A 14,528-nucleotide genomic window follows, 5' to 3' on the forward strand; every position below is an offset into this window, starting at 1 on the left:
ATTCACTATTTTCTTAAAAAAAGAATAGGTGACCGACTATCATGGAAACATTAACATTACCTCGATCTCAAAAGTAAGATTCACAGGTAAACAAATGAATAGAGATGTCCACAGGGTGGGGTGGGGACAGGGAAGCTTACTTGTCTCCATCCCCACCACCTATTTCATTCTCTATTGCTGCGAAATTCTTTATTTATTTTTGCATCATGCTGTAGATTTCCTATTAGGGAAATCGAATTTCTCACGAGTAAATTTTCACCTTTTTCGATATAACATTTGAATTTTTTTAAAAAATATTATATAATTTCTAAAAATTTGGTATTAAAAAAGTTTACAATTAGAGATTCAAAATTCAGGCTTTCAAGGAGGCCCAGTAAAAGTCGGATTTTCAAGGAGGGCCTAGTAAAGGTCAGGCTTACATTGATGGCCCATCTACAGTTAAAGTGGGCAGGAAGCCAATTACTTTAGTAAGCCCAATTGCTTTAGTAAGCCCAATTGCTTTAGTAAGCCCAATTGCTTTAGTAAGCCCAATTACTTTAGTAAGCCCAAGTTTATAGCGGCGTAAGTTAGCATCGGTCTCTTTCAGCCGGAGTTGTGCGCGGTCAGACACAAGAGCTTTTAGCTTCCGCTCTCATTTTTAATCCAAATAGAAAACCAAAATTTCCATCACATTCACTTTCTCAGTCCTTCCCTTTCCCTCTCTTTCTTCCTCCCGTTTAAAAAGGCTTCCGCGCCACACTCAGATTCTTCATTTTTCCACTTTCCTTTGTTGTCCTTCCCTTTCTACTGCTTAGCCCTAGTTTCCGGAGGAATATGCCGAGAGAGATCATCACTCTGCAAGTTGGACAATGTGGGAACCAGATCGGAATGGAGTTCTGGAAGCAGCTCTGCCTCGAGCATGGAATCAGCAAAGACGGAATTCTTGAAGATTTTGCTACTCAGGTCCCTGCTTTGCTTCTCTTCTTCATATATTGTTGTATTTTTCTTTCAATTAGTTTATGTGTAATTTATTATGCATGTGGATGTCTGTACGAGTGTCAGTGTGCTTGGTTACTGGGAAACTTGGGGGAGAGATGAGGAAATGGACAGTGTAGGCTGTATGATAATATATAAACATGTTACCGCTCTTTTTGAATTTGTTCGTTCAAATACTTTAGAAGATAAGTGGGGGATGGCCTTATAAGGGTTTTAACAAGCGAGATACATGGTGATTGGGGGATTCATGTGCAATTTCCTCCGGTTTGGACTATGCTGGCTTCTTTTGAGTGATTTGGGGAAATCAGCTTACTCGAGGGGGTTGTTGACAGCACTTGGTCACTAGGGCGTCGGTGAAAGAGATGTGTCTAGTTTCTGGCGCATCGAATGTTGCAACTTTCATAACTTTGGATCAGATTTCTGGTTTTCATTTTAGTTCTGCTATATAGCTTTCAACATGAATGGTTTTGCTCCAGTTTTACCTGCACCTCAGAGTTTGCTTAAAATGTTTTTTTTCCAGTAATATGTGCTCTCAATTTAAACAGTTTCCAGCTCTTATCACATCGCAGAGGGTTTATGAATTACGTATATTAGTACTGACTGGGTGACAGTGAACTGAGCCTCCCATTTGATCTCAGTGGAAGGATGTAAACATATTTTATGATATGCAGGGAGGTGACCGGAAAGATGTATTCTTCTATCAAGCTGATGATCAGCACTACATACCAAGGGCTTTACTTATTGATCTTGAGCCCAGGGTCATCAATGGTATTCAAAATAGTGAATATCGTAATCTCTACAACCATGAGAACATCTTTGTTTCAGATCATGGAGGTGGTGCTGGAAATATCTGGGCTAGTGGATATGATCAGGTTTTCTTTTTTCCTATATATTTTTCCTTTTAGTTTCAAAATTCTCATTAGAGAAACACACTGATATTCCTTCTATGATCTAAAATTTGTTCACAACAAAGTTAGCATGCCATGCTTAGAATTCTATGCTATCCATGTGGCATCTTACTGACATTGATTTGAAGACACTATCAGGGAAAGGGCGTTGAAGAGGATATCATGGATATGATTGACAGAGAAGCAGATGGAAGTGATAGCCTTGAGGGTTTTGTTCTATGCCACTCAATTGCTGGAGGCACAGGATCAGGTATCTTCTGCTCTTCCTACTAACCTTTCCCAATTTCCTTTTGTTAGTTTCATTTCTATACTGGGAAAATGATAATGGGAAGGCATTGCATTTAGGTAAGATCCAGTCATATTTTTGTACTATGTGTTCGCATGTATTTTTTAAGTTAAGAAACTGTCCAAGTTGATTCAGGATTTGAAGCACAGAAGAATCCTAATTTTGGTTTCTGTCAGTTATTGATTCTTTAGAATTTAGATAATTGACGGTGACTGATTTGCAGATAAATTTGAAGGGAAAAAAAAAAAAAAAANAGAAAAGAAAGAGGAGGTCTAGTTCTCAATTTTAGGGGGTCTAATTATTTCATGTACAATTCCAAAGTTGTGTGAATATGTGATCGAGTTTTATCACTTGATATAATGCAGGCATGGGTTCATATCTCCTGGAGACTCTGAATGATCGCTACAGCAAAAAACTGGTTCAGACGTACAGTGTTTTTCCTAATCAGATGGAAACAAGTGATGTTGTGGTCCAGCCTTACAACTCACTTTTGACTCTAAAGCGACTGACACTCAATGCTGATTGTGTTGTTGTTCTTGATAATACTGCCCTGAATAGAATAGCTGTAGAACGCCTTCATCTATCAAATCCAACCTTTGCACAAACAAACTCTTTAGTGTCTACAGTAATGTCAGCTAGCACAACCACTTTGAGATACCCAGGATATATGAACAATGATTTGGTTGGACTCCTGGCCTCCCTAATTCCAACACCAAGATGCCATTTTCTAATGACAGGATACACACCACTCACTGTTGAGCGCCAGGTATTTTTCTTTGTGCTTTTAAGTTACTTATAGTATACAGTTTTATCTTAACCAAACTTCTTTGAGCATCATCAGTGGTTTTGTTGGATGCTTTTACTTGGTTAAAGTTGGGTTTCTTTGCACAGAATTGTGTGACACATCTTTTATTGTCTCATTGTTGTATATGTCAAATTTTTGTGTAACAACTTTTATTTCTGTCGATTTATCATTTGGCATGATTTACCTGTAAGAAAGTTTCTAGCAGTGGATAATCAAAGTTGTGCATCTTCCTTGCAGGCTAATGTGATAAGGAAAACCACTGTCCTTGATGTCATGAGAAGACTTCTGCAGGCAAGAGTTTTTGGTTGATTTTATTTTTAAGTAAAAAACCAATTTGTGCCTTTCATCTTACATTATGACATTATGCCCGTTTACAGACAAAAAATATTATGGTCTCCTCATATGCTCGAACAAAAGAAGCTAGTCAAGCGAAATACATATCCATATTGAATATCATACAGGGAGAAGTGGACCCTACACAGGTACTGATGATTAAAACGCCTGAAAAAAGAAAAGGAATAACAATTGGTTTACTGCAAGTTTGCGATGGATGCAGTTTGATGTTTCCATTATGCTACAGGTTCATGAAAGTTTGCAGAGAATACGTGAAAGAAAGCTTGTGAATTTTATTGAGTGGGGCCCTGCCAGCATTCAGGTTTCTTTCAACTGTAAAATCAACCTATTTTCATATTCCAGTTTTCGTATTTAACTTTCTTCGTAGATTCATAAGAACATATATGCTGGATTGTTTTAGGTTGCACTCTCACGGAAATCACCATATGTTCAAACTGCCCATAGGGTAAGATTCTTCTGATCCCTTTCTAATCTCCTCTCAGTCTGCCATTAATTTAATATCTTGGCGCTTTTCTTTATTGCTCAATTTCAATCTCATGTCATCTGTTTCATTTCTAAATGCTCACTAGATGAAATAATTATCAGGTCAGTGGTCTTATGTTAGCTAGCCATACCAGCATCCGGCACCTTTTCAGCAAGTGTTTGAGCCAGTATGAGAAGCTGAGAAAGAAGCAAGCCTTTCTTGACAACTATCGGAAATTCCCAATGTTTGCTGTAAGATTTCGGTTCCAATATTTTCTGCTCCAATTGAAGATTTATTTGTTTATTCATTGGCCCTATCTAGTCTAACATATCGTGTCAGGAATAAATGTTGTCACGAACTTTTGTTAATCATGTACTAGTTAAGACAAGCCGTGTTGTACAGAGCATAATTAGTGTAGTGTATTTGTACCTTCCTCATGAATTGTTCAATTGGTCAAAGTCTAAAATCGAAGTGAACAATTACAATTGGTCAGGACAATGATCTCTCCGAGTTTGATGAATCAAGGGATATAATTGAGAGTTTGGTTGATGAATATAAGGCTTGCGAGTCTCCAGATTATATCAAATGGGGAATGGAGGTCAGTACCCGTATATCTTTGAACTGCATTTCCTACACAGTGTAAGACCTCACTTATATGTGCTTTTATGAAGCAGGATCCCGACCAGGTTCTTACAGGAGAAGGAAATGCATCCGGGACAGCAGACCCAAGTTTGGCCGTCTGACAAGGCAAATAAGGTGAGATGTAGTTTATTTTTGTTGCAACAGAGGATTCTTATCTTCTAATTTAGTTCCATGCGTATTTAACCTTAGTGGTCTGATATGATTACTGGCATCCTCAAGCATTATCTGGACTGCAAAATATTTTTTTATAATACTTTGGGGCAAATTTATAAGGTGACAAAATGCTAGCTGGTCTTCTTGAACTTAAACAAATGGAAGAAAATCTACTTTAAATTCCATATGGGAATTCGCTTCCTTCCAATCCCTATGCCCTAATGAACCTACACTTGCACATATATGTACTCATACACGCACACACAAAAAGACAAATAATTTTAGTTTTTGTATTATGCTGTCGCTTCAATGTTCGCCTTGGTGACAAGCCCGTTTATTTGCGAGAGCTTTTCTTTATACTCCGCTAGATGATTGACTGCTTGAATTTCCTGATTGCAGGTCATGTTAATGGAGGTTGTAACCGTGTGATTTTCATCTTTTACTTTTATTGAGTAAATATACAATCTGAAAATACAGATTCTCTCTGTATTTCTTCGTTAACGTAGGGTTGAGTCTCCCACTATTCTGATCCATGCGCAATCCATTTAGGTCTTCCATTTGCGTCAGTGAGGTGTCTTCTTTTGTTTTTATGTTTTGGGACCGTTTGTGTGATGAAGAGTGAGGGTTGTGGCATCATAGTTGAGAACAGCATTGTTCATCCTACCATTCACATGTGGTAGGCCTTCTTACTTAAACATTGCACGTGGTGGGATTGTGTGCCTTATTCTACAGACCCCATGTTTGATTGAGAATCTGAGTTAAGTGTTTGAGGATTATTCCATTGTCACTTGCAGATCACCGGCTCTGTTCCAACACCTAAAACGTTCAATTAGAGTGAATGCCAGGTATTACCTATTCCCAATCCTCCATTGATTGATAATATTTCTTTTAGCCACTCGAAAATTGATCTATTTGTCAATAGATTAGTTCGAAATTTGAAATTTGAAATTTGAATTTTGACCTGTTTTATTTTATTATTATAGAACCCGTAAATGATAATACTGACAGATGATGCCTGGCTGTGGGGTTAAAGGGACTGTTTGGCTTTAGGTTATTTTGTTGTTTTCTTCAGTGTAATAGAACATATCTTCATATAAAATCTATTCAAAATGCAGGATTGGCTGGAGGAAGACCAGTCTACATCCGTGATTGAAACACATACTTTGTTTTGTGGACCATTATTTTCAAATTGCATATTGAATGGATGTGATGGTGGGAGGATCTCTAAGTGGCTTTTGAGATTTATGATTGAGTAGGTTTGTAAAGAGTGTTTAAGCCTCGCACCTAAACTAGTAGTGGAAGAACCATTTCAGTTATGATTCTTGGATTTTGATTTTTAACCATTTAGTCTCTAAACTTCGTAACAAATTAGTCCTTATTATGAACATTAGCATTAAGGGACTCAACATGTTTATAAGCATCCAACTCTTAAAGTTTTTTTTTTAAAAACTTGAGTAAAATTGTAGGTTCAATGTTAGCCGTTGACAGCTTAACTGATGGGACCCAATCAACTAATGAATGGGTGCCAACTAAGTGTACAGACTGTCAGTTTGGGCCCACCTTGTAATTAAATATTTTCAATCAAAACTAATTCCAAAAATTCAACAAAAAGAATATCACACATCATAATTAATTATCCCAAAATAGGAGTGTTTTTTTCCCAAATTTTTTTGGTAAATAAATAAATATGAAATTAGTTTTTTTAAAAACCACATGAAGAAGATTTTAAAATTTTGATTTTCTTATTTTGAAAAAATAAAATAGTTATCTAGAACTAAGTCTCTTAACAGTTTTAAAAAAAAAAGTAGGGAACTTAATTTTAGTTTCACAAGGAATTAAAAAAAAAAAAAAAAAAAAAAAAAAAAAAAAAAAAANAAAAAAAAAAAAGGAAAAAAAGAAATTGTGGAGCCCACAGCGGGTTTTGCCGGTTTGTTCTCTAATTTATCTATAAAAAGCAAATCACCACATAATCCTCCGCCCCACTACTCTTCTCCTTCTCTTTCTTCGTTCTTCTTCATCATTTGATCCGAGCTTCCAGAGATTTGGTTGTTCCGAGAGGGAGACCATCCATGGCGTCCTCTAATTCTACTTCTAGGGCTTTCTCCGGCCTCTTCACCTTCTTCACTCTCATCCTCTTCATTCTATCGCCACTCGTTGACGCCCACTCTTCGGTCCCTGCTCCCGCTCCCGCTCCCGCTAGCGATGGTAACTACATTCCTCCTTTTTTATTGATACCGAAGAATCTAGATCTTTCTTTCAATTCGGGTAGGAACATAATAGTTTTCGAATCTGAAGCTGATTGTGGACATTTTTGTGTGAAATCAGGGACCTCCATAGACCAGGGCGTTGCGTACGTGTTGATGCTGGTGGCGTTGGTTCTCACATACCTAATTCACCCGCTCGATGCATCTTCCTACAACTTTTTTCTCAATTGAATTCTAGGATTGTAGCAATGTAGGCGCTGTTTGTGGACGTTTTGAGAAGGAACGAGGCCCTACTTTCTATCTCGTTGTCATAAATGTAGGTTTCAGAGGAACATGTTCATATTGGGTGTCGCAGATTTTGATCCATTGGTCTAATTATTCATTTGTTTATTCCATTACCTTTTTCTCTTCTTTTATCATGATTTATACACTGGATCCATTTTACAGAGAGAGAGAGAGAGAGAGAGAGAGAGAGAGAGAGAGAGAGAGTTCAAACCCCACCATTCTTCTTCTAATAGGAGGATTATGTCCTCAGGCAAAACCAATCAAAATAAGGAAGCAGAAAGAAAGCACTTTCAAATTTGAATAGGGAAATGGATCATCTTTTTCATAGACAACTACAGATTCCCCTCCCCTCCTTATTTCTGGTTGGTTGCTAATTCATTACCTCCACGACATGTTTGTCACAACAACCGATTTGAGGAACTTAGAATCTGTTTCAGATGACTTGCTTTAAACTTCTGGACGCTTGAAAAGTCGATCAAAACAGACTCTTAATTGAACTATAAATATCAAACCAAAGACCCCTAAGACAAAATAGTAAATTTTTATTTAATTCAAAGTTCATGTACATCTAATCTCGTGTTTGAACAAATCGTTGGGTGAAAAACTGGACATGAGAGGTCTCACAATAGGGGAGATTTTTGTTTCATTAGAAGTTGCTGTCTTAACCATCCAAAGGTCTTTGGCCAAAAGAATCTGTGGAGAGGAGATTTCTTGAGCTTACATACATAGGGACGGCACATTCCAAGTGACACTCCTTCTATTCAGTCATCCTTTCTTTTGGGTGTCTGTGATACAGAGCATACTTCATAACTTCGTAGAAGGAGACGACTATCCCGACAGAGGGACCGGCACGACCAACCCGGGGACCAATTCCAGTAAACATTCCTTTGATTCCTCCATCCCTGTCCAAAGTATATAATGAAACTCATTGCCCAAAGTATAATGAAACTCATTGCCCAAAGTATAATGAAACTCATTGCCCAAAGTATAATGAAACTCATTGCCCAAAGTATAATGAAACTCATTGCCCAAAGTATAATGAAACTCATTGCCCAAAGTATAATGAAACTCATTGCCCAAAGTATAATGAAACTCATTGCCCAAAGTATAATGAAACTCATTGCCCAAAGTATAATGAAACTCATTGCCCAAAGTATAATGAAACTCATTGCCCAAAGTATAATGAAACTCATTGCCCAAAGTATAATGAAACTCATTGCCCAAAGTATAATGAAACTCATTGCCCAAAGTATAATGAAACTCATTGCCCAAAGTATAATGAAACTCATGCCAACACCAAGAACAACTACTAATGACAATGGAAACCTTGGAACCAAAATTGCTACTTACCTCCAAATTTCTGCCAGAGTTGTTCTTGTAGTCATCTTTAATGCCTTTTCAGAATCTCTCTGCAAAATACCAAAAGAAACACCAGCTGAAAACCAAATATCAAATGCAACCGTAATTCATGGGGTCGCGACAAAATTTTTCTAGCTTTTCTTAAACTAAAACACAGGAGTCAGAAACACGGTCGTGACGTCGGGGGCCATAGAAACCCATATAGATACAGGCTAGCTTGTTTCCTAGCAAAAAAGGGTGTTCTCATGAAACTTTGATTCACCATTCCCAGCCATTTCAGATATCAAAGTCCCACAACTCAATCAGATGCTGTGAAGGTTTCAATTTTATACGTCAGCTGAGTTTGGAACCATTGGAACTGACTGTGAACTTCAGCTCAACAAGGGAGCTGTGAAATCGATTTCCGATGAACTAGTGTAAAACGAAAGCAAACCTTCGACAAAAAGTGTGGGATCGGAAGCCTAAAATTAGAAGAATAATTGAGAATGAAACCTCGATTTGCCTTCGGGTTTTAGCAACATCCAGTGGACATGTTGCAGCAGCTGCAAGACTTCCAGCAATGAAGCCAGCAGAGAAATTTGCACCAAGCACACTTGATACATTGGCGTCCTCTCCAACTAGGCTTAGAATTTTCCTCCTTGACTGCAAAACAAGGTAGACAGGAAAGACATTCAAAATCCTCAAACATACCAAAGCAAGGGCATTATCATAGCTAAGATGTGCCTTCCTCAAACAGCTTGACAGAAAATTTCTCACAGGCTCAAGTGCTGCCCAGCAGATGGCAGAAAACGGGACATCTCGAGCAAGTTGTGCGCCAAGGCCAGTCCATAAGAAACGATAGTTCTGTACTGTTGGAAACGGAATCAAAACTTTCATACTAAACTTCTACATAACTTAACTAGACACCGAATCATACTTCAACTAGTACTTACAATCTTGGAGGCGATTACCCCTAATAGGGTTGACGACCTCAACCAACGTCTTCCACACCCCTGGAGGCTTAGTGCCAGTTTGTTTTTCCCTAAACGCCTAGGAGAGGGAGCGAAGAAAAATACTTGAACTATGAGCTTGAGCTATGATATAGGCTTGTAGCATATCGTCATAAATAAACCCGAAATAAAGATCAATATGCATAATCCTAAACCTGCATTCGCGTCCGTGCAAGTTCAACAGGGTAACATGATATAACAGCTAATGAGCGGGCAGCTGATCCTGCAACTAATGGAACATATGGAGTCAAGTTCGGAGCGTTCTTGGTAGTAAAATCTTCCATGAAATTGCGGAAGATATCATAACAAGGCATGTAGATCCCCACCTGGTAGGCAGCAGGAAGCAAAAAATCATAAACAATGTAATCCTTGGTCATACATCTCAGCTTAAAATAAATACTCACGGTTGGCACAGCCAGAGTTAAGCTTGCATATGTGCCTCGCCACAGCCTCCCAAAGCCTTCCTGCAAATCGTTCGGTTCTTAGCATTACTGATACTAATCGATCCACCCTTAACAACGAAGTGCCATGTCAAATACACTAGCAAGCTGTGCAGGGATCAGGATAAGTAAAGGTAGAAGACTATTGATCACCATAGAGACCATCTAACTTTACTAACATAATTATTCGGAGCTCGATCCTTTCATTCAAAACTTATGGATGATCTTAATTAGTATTAGTCTTAAGATCCTCGACTAACCTGACGAATAACCTTGTTGAACACATCGAACGTTCCTGTATACCGGTTACACTCCAGCGAACAATTAGGTTCGAGGCCAACGAGAGAACGTGAGCTGGATACTGATGAACATCTCAAATTAGGAATCACCTGAGGAACAACCAAGAAAAAGTTCATTGAGAGTCTTTTCATTATTCAATGTGAGACAAACAATTGGCATAAGGTCCTAGTCTCTTCCAGCTCATTGTAAAATTATCCAAAAAACTCAGAGTTCCTATCATATTAACATATTGAAACCAATGCAGAGTAAGGTATTCAATTCACACACACCGTATTCCTTTCTAAACTTGTCATCCGACAGGGCCCTTCATATGGGACTCCAGCAGCTTGTGCTTGCAACCTTGTCTGAAGAGACATAATCAAAACAAGAAACCAACTTAAAGGTACTCACAAATATGCAACTACACTTGGAAGAACGTCAAGATATTAGTAATTGAAACTACTCTGTCTTCAAAAGAACAAGAAATGACATGCCCACATAGCCTAATCTCCGATACTGAAAACCCCAATTACAAATTCATAGAAATTTAACATACTTTGGCAATGTCAAGGGGATTAACGAGAATGGCAGAAACAACGGCGGCGGCAGCGGCGGAAAGGGATCTTTCTCCAAAGCTCAAATTGGCATCAGAGAGAGTATTAGAACGGCGCGGCTGCTCCGAGTGGCCTTCTTTGCCGCCTCTCAACATGGAATCCGATAGAGAAGAAACGTTTCCCTCAAAATCAACCCGGGTGGATGAGCAACTCGTCCAAGAGGGTAAATTAGGCTTCAAGCCCACCATATCTTCCTCTACGCAACTGGGTTGAAGAAGAACACCGTACTAATTTCCGTTCTTCCCAATATTAAGAAGTATTGCGAACTGGGAAATGCAAATTTTCAAAGAAGAATGCGTCTAATAAGACTTTTTCGCTGTTGAAGGCTCAAAAATTGTGGGAAGATGGGTCGACGAATTTGAATGAATGCGAAAGAAAATTGAGGCGGCTACAGATAGTTTGGTGATCAGAATGAAATCGAAGTGGAAGACGAATTGGGTTTTGTAAAACGCATAAGAAAAACAGATATATATATATATATATATATATGATTTCATTGATTTGTGGGAAATTGCAAGCTGCAAGCAATTTTCATTTCATGGAAAGGGATTCGTGGCGTGGACAGAAAGGCGCCAAGCAATTGGTGGGGAGCAGTGGCAAGTCCTACGACTTCTACCTTCATTTTTATATTTATTTTCATTTCTGTGAATAAAACTTTTGGAGGCCTAATTAGGGTTTGTGATGTTATTTTATTTTAATTTATTTATTTATTTTGAGTTGTTAAATTGTTTATAACCAACCCTGACACAAAATGCCACTTCTCAATTAACCTTAATTACAATTACATGAATAACTAACTAGTCATAGAATAACAAAAAATACAACTTTATTCCAAAAAACAAAAAAAAACTTTATTTAAAAAATATTCCAAAAAAAAAAAAAAAAATCAATGGTTGACAACAACAAACATGGTCAACAATGAACATATAATGACACCACTTTTCACACACGTTTGAGCTACTTAAAAGCGGGTGATTTTGTAATTTAAAATAATTGAAAGAATGCAACAAAATAGGTAAGTGAATTATACTCGGGCATCTCTTTAAAAGAACCTTAAAATGAAGTTTAACACAAGATAATTCAATGATATCGAAAACCACCGTGATTTTAATTTTTCTAGTTCATATAAATTAGGAATTTTCTACTAAATATAAAATTTAATAAAGTAGTTTAAATGGAAACGTTTTAAATAAATAAAATATAAAGACTAAAGCCCATATGTGTGGGCGGCCTGTAGTCTTAAATGGGCTTGGCCCAGTTGTCTGACTTAAGTTCGGAATCATTTATGAAAGGCCCAATAAAGCCCAAACACGTTGCATATAGCCCAACTCAAATAAGGGGAAGGAGGATGGAATATTGTAATGTGGGGCCCACACTGGTGTATGTCGTACATGCATGCATGTAAATGTAAATGTAAATGTAAATGTAAATGTAAATGTAAATGTAAATGATTGGTGGATGCATGTGATGGGCATGCCTTTATTATTATGGACCAATAGTTACTGAATGGGCTTTGCTGTTCCACGTGGAGACTATAAAGGTGTGTATGGTACTCACGAGTGTGGTGTGGTCCATCTGATTACTCCCTTAGTTGTTTGTCAGACTTATTCTGTCGGTCAAATGGGCCTAATGGGCCCTTCTCTCTCTCTTTTTATTATTATTTTTATTTTTTTAATTTCTCTCATTTTCACAATTATCTTTGTAATGCTATTCATTACTCACTCATATATATATATATATAGTAATTAAAAGTTATTGGAATTAATTTTTTTCCACGTCACGAGTAAACCATTTGGGCCTAGACTGCAATTATTTCTGCGTATCCAGGTGTTTATGGCCCACCAATAAAAACGTACGAGGGAAATTATTGAATAGATGGGCCCAGCCCATTTAAGCAAGTTCAAATAGAGGCCCAAATCCTCCTCTGATGTTTCTCCATTATCCCACGTGATCTCTCAATTTTGTCACAACTCAATTCTCCACCCTAATATTATGTCAGCTATCACTTCAGTACTTGTAAATATACACAAGGATTAATGTAAATTAGTGCAAAATGGAGATGGGTATGACCCGTTTACTCTATTTTTCTCTAACTCAACTACTAATTCATCTTCTCGGTCGAAGATATATACTTAAATCAATTGAAGTGTACTCATGTTATTTAAAAGAGGAAAAGAATAATCATGAAATAAGCTTTAAACAAACATAATAATAATCACATCATTACATGTTTTTTTAGATGCTCAATATTTTCTCCGATAATGTTTTTTTAGATACTCAATATTTCCTCCGATAATATGGGACCATGTTTTGAGGTGGAATAAGTTTATTGAATAGGAGGGGTGATAGGGGATTTTGGCTGTTTAATTGAGTAAATATGTTAGGACAGGGAAGGGTAGGACAGAAAAAGGCCACCACAGACCCACGCAAGAATCATGCTTTCTTCTCCCTCTTTTTCTCACCTTTCTTTTCACTTTCCTTCATTTCTATTCTTCTTTTTTTTCTCTCCTCATCTTCAACCTAACCTAGTTCCCTAAATATGTTGCCCTCTTTCTTTCCCTTTCACCCTACCCGCTCGTTAACATATCGATTGTGATAAAGAGTTACCAGATTCTTCCATCACTTATTATGAGAACATTATCGACAATACTATGATTGAGACAACATAAATGCATGTCTTAATCTCTCATAGTGACGGCTATATGCACTATAAACACAAGATTTACTGTGAGATCCTACCTCGATTGGAGAGAGAATAAATACCAATGAAGATATTGGGCTCCCAAGGGGGTAGATTGTGAGATCCTACGTAGGTTGGAGAGGGTAACATAATATTTTTTATAAGGGTCTGGAAACCTGTCCGACATGTTTTAAAAACCTTAAGGAGAAGCTCGAAAGGAAAAGTCTAAAAAAGAACAATATCCACTACTTGGGTTGTTACATGTACGATGTATGATTCTCATTAAAACAAACAAGTCAAAGAAGGCTCAATCGATATTCTTGCGATGTTGAGTTAAGTGTTAACTTCTTCTCTTTTAAGTATAGGTGTGAGATCCCACGTCGGTTCGGAAGAACGAAGTATTCACTACAAGGGTGTGGAAACCTCTCACTATGAGACATTATTTAAAAACTTTGAGGGGAAACTTGAAAGAGAAAGCCCAAAAAGAGCAATATCTACTAGTAGTAGGCTTTGATTATTACAAAAGATATTAGAGCCAGACGACACTGAGCAATATACCAGCGAAAAGGCTAAGCCCCGAAGGGCGGTGGACACGAGGTGAAGGCGTGCCATCAAGGACGCTAGACCCGGAAGGGAGTGGATTAGGGAAACGAGTGCTAGAGAAGACATTGGGTTCCAAAGAGAGGTGGATTAGGCCGTTACACTAGGCTTGCTCAAAGACTCCGTGGTTTTAGCCAATGGGACAAAACATACATTTATAACTGTAAAGGGATATCCACTCGGTTTTCCAAATTATTCCCCTATGGAACCTTTCTTGGTAACCAATATACATATTTGTCTCTAGCTAGCTTACATATTTTAAGATATAACGAAGAGGAAATACGAGACATAAACCTGATATCAAACGAATAGTAGCCAAACGAACACCAACGACAACACAAAGGGTTGTTATTACTATTCATCGACAAATTCTATATGATGAAATAATAAATAAAATAAAAAAAGGATTGAATTGAACTAAAGTGAGAGAATGTAATGTAAAAAAAAATGGAAAAGGAAGGGTGAAGGGAGAGATGGTCCACAAGAAACCTC

General features: G+C 37.7%; 3 protein-coding genes across 8 annotated transcripts; 2 read left to right on the forward strand and 1 right to left on the reverse strand.

Annotated features, from left to right (window-relative positions):
* The first annotated feature begins 621 nt into the window (after positions 1-621).
* On the forward strand, positions 622-5,926 carry LOC111791151 (tubulin gamma-2 chain). Of its 5 annotated transcripts, none has more exons than XM_023672385.1 (15): positions 622-942; positions 1,647-1,847; positions 2,022-2,133; positions 2,535-2,935; positions 3,212-3,265; positions 3,352-3,456; positions 3,555-3,629; positions 3,729-3,773; positions 3,914-4,042; positions 4,285-4,389; positions 4,466-4,547; positions 4,986-5,000; positions 5,093-5,262; positions 5,381-5,431; positions 5,702-5,926. In XM_023672385.1, the coding sequence occupies exons 1-11, from the start codon at positions 814-816 to the stop codon at positions 4,532-4,534; spliced, it is 1,425 nt and encodes a 474-aa protein (XP_023528153.1). In that variant the 5' UTR covers positions 622-813; the 3' UTR covers positions 4,535-4,547; positions 4,986-5,000; positions 5,093-5,262; positions 5,381-5,431; positions 5,702-5,926. The 5 variants fall into 5 exon arrangements, with proteins under 5 accessions (XP_023528153.1, XP_023528154.1, XP_023528152.1 ...); XM_023672386.1 differs by having other exon boundaries at positions 5,136-5,262; XM_023672384.1 differs by having other exon boundaries at positions 4,986-5,262.
* A 599-nt stretch (positions 5,927-6,525) lies between these two features.
* LOC111791597 (arabinogalactan peptide 16-like) lies at positions 6,526-7,188 on the forward strand. The gene is made up of 2 exons (XM_023672989.1): positions 6,526-6,791; positions 6,912-7,188. The coding sequence occupies exons 1-2, from the start codon at positions 6,656-6,658 to the stop codon at positions 7,019-7,021; spliced, it is 246 nt and encodes an 81-aa protein (XP_023528757.1). The 5' UTR covers positions 6,526-6,655; the 3' UTR covers positions 7,022-7,188.
* A 409-nt stretch (positions 7,189-7,597) lies between these two features.
* On the reverse strand, positions 7,598-11,359 carry LOC111791595 (mitochondrial carrier protein MTM1-like). Of its 2 annotated transcripts, XM_023672988.1 has the most exons (10): positions 10,699-11,357; positions 10,433-10,507; positions 10,124-10,252; positions 9,828-9,887; positions 9,579-9,749; positions 9,367-9,463; positions 9,191-9,282; positions 8,927-9,076; positions 8,426-8,484; positions 7,598-7,977 (listed from the first exon to the last, which is right to left on the reverse strand). In XM_023672988.1, the coding sequence occupies exons 1-10, from the start codon at positions 10,942-10,944 to the stop codon at positions 7,833-7,835; spliced, it is 1,224 nt and encodes a 407-aa protein (XP_023528756.1). In that variant the 5' UTR covers positions 10,945-11,357; the 3' UTR covers positions 7,598-7,832. The 2 variants fall into 2 exon arrangements, with proteins under 2 accessions (XP_023528756.1, XP_023528755.1); XM_023672987.1 differs by having other exon boundaries at positions 9,579-9,887; positions 10,699-11,359.
* Between the last annotated feature and the right edge of the window lie 3,169 nt (positions 11,360-14,528).

The sequence above is a fragment of the Cucurbita pepo genome, chromosome LG03, assembly GCF_002806865.2.
Source record: "Cucurbita pepo subsp. pepo cultivar mu-cu-16 chromosome LG03, ASM280686v2, whole genome shotgun sequence".
NCBI lineage: Eukaryota > Viridiplantae > Streptophyta > Magnoliopsida > Cucurbitales > Cucurbitaceae > Cucurbita > Cucurbita pepo.

Excerpts from the sequence above, each read along its gene's own strand:
- LOC111791151 (XM_023672384.1), top strand. The coding sequence starts at position 814 with ATGCCGAGAGAGATCATCACTCTGCAAGTTGGACAATGTGGGAACCAG. Across the intron at positions 1,848-2,021 it reads GGGCTAGTGGATATGATCAG|GGAAAGGGCGTTGAAGAGGA; the intron begins GTTTTCTTTTTT and ends AGACACTATCAG. Across the intron at positions 2,936-3,211 it reads CACTCACTGTTGAGCGCCAG|GCTAATGTGATAAGGAAAAC; the intron begins GTATTTTTCTTT and ends TCTTCCTTGCAG.
- LOC111791597 (XM_023672989.1), top strand. The coding sequence starts at position 6,656 with ATGGCGTCCTCTAATTCTACTTCTAGGGCTTTCTCCGGCCTCTTCACC. Across the intron at positions 6,792-6,911 it reads TCCCGCTCCCGCTAGCGATG|GGACCTCCATAGACCAGGGC; the intron begins GTAACTACATTC and ends GTGTGAAATCAG.
- LOC111791595 (XM_023672987.1), bottom strand. The coding sequence starts at position 10,944 with ATGGTGGGCTTGAAGCCTAATTTACCCTCTTGGACGAGTTGCTCATCC. Across the intron at positions 9,283-9,366 it reads GGGTAATCGCCTCCAAGATT|TACAGAACTATCGTTTCTTA; the intron begins GTAAGTACTAGT and ends CGTTTCCAACAG. Across the intron at positions 7,978-8,425 it reads ACTCTGGCAGAAATTTGGAG|GGATGGAGGAATCAAAGGAA; the intron begins GTAAGTAGCAAT and ends TACTTTGGACAG.